The sequence below is a fragment of the Vanellus vanellus genome, assembly GCF_965231255.1.
Source record: "Vanellus vanellus genome assembly, chromosome: 10".
Classification (NCBI taxonomy): domain Eukaryota; kingdom Metazoa; phylum Chordata; class Aves; order Charadriiformes; family Charadriidae; genus Vanellus; species Vanellus vanellus.
The window spans coordinates 5,074,527-5,083,879 of NC_138915.1; the positions used below are offsets into that span (position 1 = coordinate 5,074,527).

Genomic DNA, 9,353 nt, shown 5'->3' on the forward strand with positions numbered 1-9,353 from the left:
GGGCCTGCGCCGGCCGCCATGGGGGCCGCCTGAGCGGCGCGGCCGCGGCGCAAGACAGCGGGGCCGGCCCGTCCGCGGCCCGGCGGAGCGGGGGGGCCCAGGCCCGGGCCGCCGCCGCCGGCCCCCGGGGCGCCGCGGTCCCGGCCTAGCGGCGCGCCCCCCTGCGGGCGATCGGCGCGGCGGCCGCCCCCGGGCCGGCGGGCCGGGCATGGGCGGCGCGGCGGCGGGCGGGCGCTGAGGCGGCGGGCGCTGAGGCGGCGGGCGGCAGGATGGAGGCCATCTGGCTCTACCAGTTCCGCCTCATCGTCATCGGCGACTCCACCGTGGGCAAGTCCTGCCTCATCCGCCGCTTCACCGAGGGGCGCTTCGCCCAGATCTCCGACCCCACGGTGGGCGTGGATTTCTTCTCCAGGCTGGTGGAGATCGAGCCGGGCAAGAGGATCAAGCTGCAGATCTGGGACACTGCCGGGCAGGAGCGGTTCCGGTGAGACCGGCGGCGGCGGCGGCGGCGGGGCCGGGCGGGCCGGGCCGGGAGGTGCGGGGCCGGGGCCGGGGCCGGCGCCCTCCTCCTGCCGGGCGTTGGGCGAATGAGACAAAGAAGAGTCAAATTGCACCTTTCGCCTCCCCCCCACCCCCCGTAGCGTACCGCTTTGTGTACCCGGGATTGGTGTCCACCCCGCAATGGCCGCGGGTGGGATGTACGGGATGCGTAGGACGTGTCGGGGAGGGGGACGGGGCCCGAAGGCCGCGCTGGGCTCCGGCGGTGTTTACCGGCCCTCAGCGAGCAGAGGAGCAGCGGAGGATGCGGCTCGGCGGGGAGAGCGCCTGCTCCCTGCGGAGAGGCAGTGACCAGGATGTTTCGCAGCTGAACGCGCGTTTCGGCTCACGAAATGCGATGGAATAGGTGGTTTGGTTCTCCACAGCGACGGCTGAGATCAGCCGGCCGCGGGACAGAGAAAGGCCCCGACAGACCTGTGGTTGTGGCCTTGCAGGGACGGACGGTGCTTGCTGGAGGGTGCCACGGCGAGCGCGGCACGGGCACAGTTTGAGAGGTCGAGCCATATTAGCCACGGCCCGGCGAGGAAAAAATAAAGGCGGCATGTGGGACCGTGCCAAGAGTTTTGCAGGGAACTGTATGGTAAAACCAGCAGTGGTGGTCGGAGCAGGCTCGGCCCCAGACTGCGGTGTTCTCAGGGGACGAGCGCTGCTCAGCCGGGGCTGGTTCGGAAGGGGCATGAGTGTACCCTCAGCTCATCGCTGTGCCTCCTCATCGCTGGTGGTGGTCGTGCGTCTGTAACCCTCTTCCGCTCTTCAATCCTGATCTCTCCGGGAGCACTTCCCTTACTTTCCATCTCTGCGCAGCTTCACGCAGCTTCTGCTGCTGTGCTATAAGGACTCGCCTGAGCAATGTTTTGGTTTCATTCAGTAGATGAAACCTCCTCTGCCCCCACCCCTCTCACTGCCTTCCTTTGCATCTGTGGCGCTGGCGTCTGGCCCAGGATGTGCAGTCATCAGTCCTTATCCACTGACAGGTTTTTCTTCTGCTACCTTGCAGCCTTTCGGGGCGAGGAGCTGGTGCTTTATTCTGCTGAGAGAGGAGGTGCTTTTGCTTGCAGTTGCATCAGCTTCCAGCTTTGGATCTCTGGCTGAGGTCTGTAGAGAATGGGCCTGGGTGCCGTCCCCAGCTTCTGCCTTCACTTTGAAGAGCAAAAGCTGTTGGATGGCTTCAATCTCCTTTTTTTTGGGAAAGACATTAGGAAGTTTGGGGCCCTGGAGGCTGCTTACCTTTAGTGTTGGTGGCTGACCTGGCCCAGCACTTGGGTTGTAAGCATGATGAGCAGGTGACCTTCAGCGCAAGGGCAGGCTGCACTGCTGCGATGGGCAGTAGCATTCAAAGGCAGGAAGAGTGTAAGGGGCAGGAACAGTGAGTGACATAAAAACCCCACATCATGCAACTTTGAAATGCCCTTGCAGTCTTAAATTCCCAATGTCAAAAGCTAGAGGGAAGTGAGCAAACCCAGGTGCCTTTACGGTGCACTCTAAAGTATGAAAAAAAATTAGGCAAAAAGTCTGTTTTGTGTTTATCCCTTTCAAATCACAGCCCTGTGACAAATCATGCCCTATGAAGACAGCAGCTCTTGGGCTCCTCCTGCAAGCTCTTTTTGTTGACAAAAGGCAAAATGTAGCTATTACTGAATAAGCTGAAGCGTCTTAGACTTGAGGGCGTAGGCAAGAAGCACGATGGTGCAGGTTCTCTCCAGAACCCTTAAACTTTCTTTGTAATAAACCAGGGAATTTCTTAAGAGGGAAATTCATAAGAATAAGCTCCCATTTTTGACAGAATTCTCCAATTTGATAATTTCCAGTCCGCTTTGCATAATTTAACAGCTGCCCCACAAGGAAAAAAACACTGTAGTTATTCTGAAGACACCTTATTGGCATTCTCTGGTCTGCAGCTGTGCTACATTTCTGCTCTTCCTGACCCCCGTTGTGAGCTCTTTCACTCTCCATAAATTAGAAGCAATTTCCTTGCAGTCAAGGCTTAAATTACAGTTGAGCATGTGCCATTCTATAGTGCCAGATCAGCCCCAAAACATGCTGCCTGGGGCAGCGTTGAGGCCGCTTTGGAGCTATAGAAGAGCAGGGTCCAATTCTCCCTGGATCCAGCAGGTTTTGCCCATCTCTGGTTGCTCAGATAACTGTGATTTCCCTGCCTGAAACATGATGTTGTGTAATGCTAACAAAAGCAAAAGCATGTGCAGCCCTCACTCCCTGGAACTGTGTACCACCACCTACAGAAGAGCTGTCTCCTTCCAGCCAGCAAGACTCGAACAAACAGGCGTGGACCTCAGGTACAAGAGTCCCCACCATGGATACAGAGCAGTTCCCAGACGGAGGCAATACCTTTATGGTAAAACTCGGCCAAATAGGTGCAAATCCCCGTACTGCTCTGCATGAGCATGTACGAGCGTGGCGGGAGGAGGGAAGGCAGGAGTCTTGGAAGGGAATTGGGGAGTGATGTGCAGCATGAAGGCAATACAGTTTGCTTCCTGCAGGTGGGTAAGGAAAATAGTCAGTGGAAGAGGCTTTAAGAAAAGGCACTGAGACCTTCACCTAGTTTTACCTCAAAGGAGCATTCAGCTTAGATCCTGTCATGTCTTTCAGAAGCACCTGAGGCATTGTTGATGTTGGCAGGAGGAGCCAGGGCTGATGGCATGGAACACAAGGGAGAAGCAGAAATGCCTGCGACAGCGTGGGGGTGAACTCAAAGCGTCAATATCTGTTTGCAGCTGGCTAGATAGCAAAAGGCAGATCTAATCCCTCAGTGCCAAATGTGCAGAGCTACTGTTGTTCCTCAGCCAGATAATTGGGAGAGGAGAAATTATCCAAATGCAGCCAACTATCTTTTTTCCCCCTCTTCTGGCTTTTTTTCCACAGTTTTGGCTGTGGATTTTCTCCCATTGCTGCATGTCTGTTGATAAAGCAATCCTTGAAAACTCCAGTTCATCCTATCTTGGGGCAGTTTCGCTCGATACACACACTACAGGACGAGGTAACCCCTAACAACAGTCTTGCATGTCCAAGAAAAGGACTTGTCCCAAGGTAAAAATGCAGTAGTGCTTACATTTTACCGGCAAGGAAAGTTCAGGTCCAAGTGTGAATTCCTCCAGGGACTGAAATCGATCATTGCTTCTGGATTTAGAACGAATCCATGACTTTGCAGAAACACCACAGTCTTACAGCTTCTTGACTTTTCCACGTGTGGTAGTCATCAAACTGTACCTCTGCTCAGCCTCGTGGTCTCGGCTTCGCTCCACCGCCCTGTGTTAGCTGATTTCATGTGCTGCTTGTGGCTGTGTTGAAGTCTGCCCTTGCTCGGAAGAGTTGTGGAAGATGTGCTCCATTTCTCAGCCTGCGGTTCGGGGGTCTTTTTAGTTACTGTTTAACATTGTCAGTATTTGGCAAGAACAAGACCAACAGTAATGCAGATTCCCCTGGGAAGTCGTTGTATCATTTTGCTGTTACTTGGGAGGTCAGACCGGCTGCTCCTCTTACTGTGTTAGCTGTAATGGTGTGTGCTGACATTTTGACCAGTGGCACAGCGGGAAAAAGTGTAGGGGTCAGTGGATGTCCTGTGCCACGGCCCTGGGTGTATGGAGGGGAGCTACAACCCCATGGTCTGCCTTCCAAACCTGTAGCCTTCTCCTTTTGTGTATCTGTCAGAGAGTGGGTGTTCGGTTTCAAATTAATCCTTTATTTTGTTACAGTGCTTCTAAATCAATGGCTTAGACAGGGGTTCAGAGGCTGGGAACGGGGCTCTTTAGACTAACAACAAAGGGCATACAGCAATCCATGATAGAAAATCGAGACCAAAAATGGTGGTGGGGATTTTGAACTGAGCTGTAATAAATCAGTGAGGCAGTTACCCAAGGATGAAGTCTTTAAGCCAAGATTAGTTGTCTTTTTGAATGACAAGCTCTACAGAGCACAAGCTAAAAGTGATCAGACATTGCCTGAATGGCCTCTCTGCCCTGTATTCTGCAGGGTAGACAGGGTGGTGGTAATGCTGCTTTCTTAAAGATGTATGTTCAGAAGGGTTGTTTGGCTAAAGAAAAAAAATAAATCAGAAGACACAAGCAAGCAAACAAAACCCCATGTGAAACTCACTCTGCCCTTCTTCCCAAACAGCTGTAACTTAGACTTTTGTTGTGGCTTATTCATTTCCAGGTCCATCACCAGAGCCTACTACAGGAACTCGGTTGGCGGACTCCTCCTCTTTGACATTACAAACCGCAGATCCTTCCAGAACGTCCACGAGTGGCTGGAGGAGACCAAGGTGCACGTCCAGCCATACCAGATCGTCTTTGTTTTGGTAGGGCATAAGTGTGACCTTGACACACAGCGGCAAGTCACCAGGCACGAGGCTGAGAAACTGGCTGCTGCGTATGGTATGAAGTACATTGAGACCTCAGCTCGGGATGCCATTAACGTGGAGAAGGCCTTCACTGATCTGACTCGAGATATATACGAGCTTGTTAAAAGGGGGGAAATTTCAATCCAGGAGGGATGGGAAGGGGTAAAGAGCGGGTTTGTCCCCAACGTAGTGCACTCTTCAGAAGAAGTGGTGAAATCAGATAGGCGATGCTTGTGCTGAGCTCTTCTAGTGAGGCAAGTGGTGATGAACTCTACTAACCAAACGTACTTTACTAAGTGAACTCAGTGTGACAGAAGGGAGAGCAACACTCCCGTTGTGAACAGCCTCCCACATTGTTTTGGACACCAGAACAGACCCCGGAAAGAAATGTTCTGTTCCAAATAACCTTTCAGAACTGGGGGCTACAAACCTAACGGAGAGTGAGTGAGGGTGCATGTAGATGTTGTAAGGAGACAGGAAGCAGAACCGAGGGGCTGCACGAGACAGGAGAGAGTATACTGAGAGCTGAATGGGTTGGCACATGCCAGGGTACTGTACGTGTCCTCTTAAGTAAATCCACAGCTCCATGCTGGGTATTGAAGCCACAGTATGGATACTTCATTAGTATGACAAATGGGCAGATAGAGGGGAAAGAAAGAGGACATCTTCGTTTGTGTCAGCTGTTTATTAGCAGGAAGGCGTAAAGGCAGCACAGATACTGTTTCCGCTTAAGGCCAACTCCACAGAAAAAGTTTACTGACATGGTATGCACACTTCTGAATTTTCTTTCATATGTTCTTGAATCTAGTTCCATAGCAAAGAATATTATGTGGGATTTAAAGAGGAAAACAGTAGTTATTTGACTGGTAATTAAAATTTAAATTACACCACCCCCCCCACCCCCCCCACCCCCCCCCAATAGTGCTTTTCTTGCTGTGCTGAACTGGGATTCTAAGTGGCAACTCCTGCTCCAGTAGTAATTATTCAATGCATTTTTACGCATTTACTGCTTAGGTGAGTACCTTGAAAGTACCCTGTGTTCAGGGCTTTCCAATAGAATTAAGTGATCAAGAGCATAAAGAGAGAACCATGTCCTCATATGTTAGATCTTAAGGCTGGGGTGTTGGGGCCAGGTAGGACACGCCAACATTTCTGTCTTGCTAACAGCACTGTGCTGACCTTTTGGGTGTCTTACCAGCCAGGTCACAAGGAGGAATGGAAAGGAGGGGGGAAAAACCACCCCAACAAAATAAAAAAACTTGAAAAGCTTAACTCAGGTGCATCAAACATCCTAAAAGGTGAGATTTGCTTTTAAAGAAGTTTAATAGCACGGAAAGCAACAGCTTCCATCAGTACTTTTTGCTGTTGAAGTGTCATTTTCTTTCTTGGCATCTGTGGAAGAAGAGAACTGGCAGTGGGAAGGAGGAGCACACAGAAGTGTCTGAGTTGGGGGAAAGGAAAGCCACAAGACAAGCTCAAGAGTGAAAAATTGTTTTCCTCCATGTTTTAATTTGACAAAAGAGGATCCATCTCAGGTTGGTCATCACGGGATGGCAGCCGTGTTACAACAGCTATATGTAGGTGGGTGTTTTCTGGGAATGACATTCACCACTTAAAGCTTTGCTTCCGCTAAGTTTTAACTTAAGCTTTTGAAGTGCAGCAGGGTAACTGCTGCAGCGAACTAGGGAAGTTCAGCCTATTAAAAGCAAACAAACAAAACTATAGGGATTTTTTTTTTTAACTCAAGTTTGCAAGCTTTATATGCCAAATTGCTAATTGGCAATAGGGAGGGATTAGGTAAAAAAAAACACTGGAAGATTCTAGTGTTTGATTTTAGGCCTCTAAGTAGAGACGAATAAAATACTTGTTAAAGCTTTTTAAGCTACCCCATCTATAAAAGCGTGGGTCATCTTGATTGTTGAGTTTAAACTATTTCTCCCTTTGAACCTGGTCTCACAGTTTGCAGCACACGGACAAGGCTGTATGAAGAAAGAAACCTGTGGTTTCCATAGTAAAGCTGTAAAAAAACCCCAAACAACAAACCCAACTCAACAAAAAAAAAACCCTGAAAATTAGTAACATTTTTATTTTCATTGTTCTAGGAACGATTTTGGTTCCTGGGCCCTGCAGGGGAGCAGCAGTGTTGCACCTGCCGGGAGGGCACTGGTAGCAAATTAAGAGGCAGGGCAGGGTGGCAATGGTCCAGTCCCTTCCAGTAAGCTCCTCACTACTAACCCCTGATGGCTCTTGAATAGATTATAAATGTATCAAAAGCCATGTGCTAAAGCCCATTGAATTCCAGGCAGATTCAATCGTGGTTGAGTGCCCTGAAGATTAAAAAAAAAAAAAACAAAACAAAAAAACAACCCCCAAAATCTCCCTAAAATCTCTTTCTAGGTAAGCAGAGCTGGAGAAGATTGCTGCAGAGTGCTACAGGAGCTGGGCTGCCATGGGCTCTCATGGGCTGACGCCAGCAGAGAGCGCAGGGTTTGCTTGGACCAGGTCTGTTAGTCATATTTTCACGAAGGCAAGGACAAACAAGTACAGAAGGGTCAGTTGCTTCGTTCTCGCAGCGGCAAGTCCGCCAAGCAACCGCTTTGGGCTTTCAGGGTCCAGCTGCTGATGAGGTGTGGCTCGGGTTGCCTGGCTGAGGGTGGCAGAGCTGGAGGTGCTACACTAATGGCAGTCAGAGAAGTTGGCTCAAATGGCGTTTTAGCAATAGTAAAATTCTGTCATTCTCTGTGCAGGAACCTGGCCAGCAGGGGAAAGATCACTTTTCACAAGACAACCAATATTTTGTTTAATGGGGTTTTGGACATTCCCCTTTACTGCTCCCAGAGAGAAATTCCAGGAAGCCTAAATCAGTAAGTGCATTCAGGCCTTCAGAGTAAGTCGTCACTTGAAAAATACAAGTGTCGTAATTCTAAAGAGGAACAATACAGAAGAAAATGTACACAGTCTTAACTACTTAGAGGTAAGAAATGGTTATATTAAATGATAGAGAAATCATTATATACATCTTTTTCTAATTCCTTGCATTTTCTAGACAGCTTATTAAAATATAGGAAATGTAGATTCATCTGTACAAAATTTGGAATGTTTTTTCTAAGATGAAGAACTTATAGGATATGCTAAGAATTCTTTTCTAACAACTGGTTTTAATGCTTTGACTTTAGCGCAAGAGAGATTTAGGGAAATCAGAAGGTGATAACTTTCACAGGGCAAAGGTCAGGAGCTCTTTTACTCTAGGACAAAAAGAAAAAAAAAAAAAGACAAAGCTAACGTTCTGTGGTCTCTACCACATCTTAAAAACAATCTGCATGTTAGATTGAAATTGCTCAGAACCTCCAAAATAAAAGCATACTATACACTTTCCTCGCTTTCTGTTATGCACTGTAACGAAATGTGAAAATAATGCTGTATTTAGCTGTCTGTATGTGACTGAAAACATGCTTGTATTTAGCAAAATGGTTACGATGTGATAATGTGAAATTTAAAACTTGTAAAGAAACTTCGGTGTTTTTTTTTTTTTTTTTCTTTCCCCCTCCCCATTCTTTATTGGTAAGCCAGCTACTACCTGTACGGCTTCTATACCCCCCATAACTGCACGTCTGACGGGGACGGCCTCAGCAATAACCAGCACTCTTTCCAACAGTACCCACGAGACATTTTTTGCTGAGGGCCCACTGCTGCAACCTTCAGAACCAGCCAGCTACCTTCCTGTGAAATAAGAACAGTGCAACTACAGAAACACTGGCCATTCTAAAACAAAAGAATCCCAAAGCAAAGCCCCTGCTCCCTGCAGGAGTAGCCCAAAGCAGAGTCAGCCCCCACAGGAGGCCTTGCTCAGCAGCAGGCAGGACTGGCGGCACAGTAGCTAAAACAGCTTCTGCAAACTGACCTTCTGGTCTTACTCAGAGTAACAAAGACTTAACAGCAAAGGACAGAGCAATACTGGACAAGGATCAGTCATAGAGAAGCTTCAGTTCTTGTCTGAGTTTTGCTATGTTTTTTTTTTATTTGCTTCGTATCAAACACACACCACCCAAACAAGCATTAGGATGGACATAGCCATCTCCCATCCCCCTCCAAGCCAGATGAACCTTTTGAACCTACTGAGCAATGCCAGCTCTAATGCCGTCACCCCCATACCCAGCGTTAGCTCACTGGCAGCGCGCACAGTACTGACTTTGCTGGTGCAGAAATGCTTAACTCGTCAGTTCATTGTGCACAACAAAGGCAGGCAATTGCTGCCTTAGGACCCGCCAGAGGGAGGGGGGAGCACGCTTCAGCCTGTTGGGATCTCATTAATCCAAATTGAAGAGAAAATTGCAAGAGAAATCAGGACGTGTTTGCAGCTGCCTTTCCTGTCATTGCTGATGCTCTTAAAAAGAAAGAGAGAGAAGCAGCCTGCAGCCCGCGCAGCCCCACAGCGGGC

General features: G+C 49.1%; 1 protein-coding gene and 1 long non-coding RNA gene across 2 annotated transcripts; both read left to right on the forward strand.

Annotated features, from left to right (window-relative positions):
- Positions 1 to 269: 269 nt before the first annotated feature.
- On the forward strand, positions 270 to 5,572 carry LOC309675899 (ras-related protein Rab-39B; the record flags this gene model as incomplete). The annotated part of the gene is made up of 2 exons (XM_082488323.1): positions 270 to 484; positions 4,729 to 5,572. 2 exons carry the CDS (start codon positions 270 to 272, stop codon positions 5,153 to 5,155), a joined length of 642 nt encoding a protein of 213 aa, XP_082344449.1. The 3' UTR covers positions 5,156 to 5,572.
- A 625-nt stretch (positions 5,573 to 6,197) lies between these two features.
- Positions 6,198 to 8,973, forward strand: LOC309675677. Its single transcript, XR_014269521.1, has 3 exons — positions 6,198 to 6,213; positions 6,287 to 6,496; positions 7,313 to 8,973. It is a non-coding gene; the product is annotated as an uncharacterized lncRNA (long non-coding RNA).
- Positions 8,974 to 9,353: the final 380 nt, after the last annotated feature.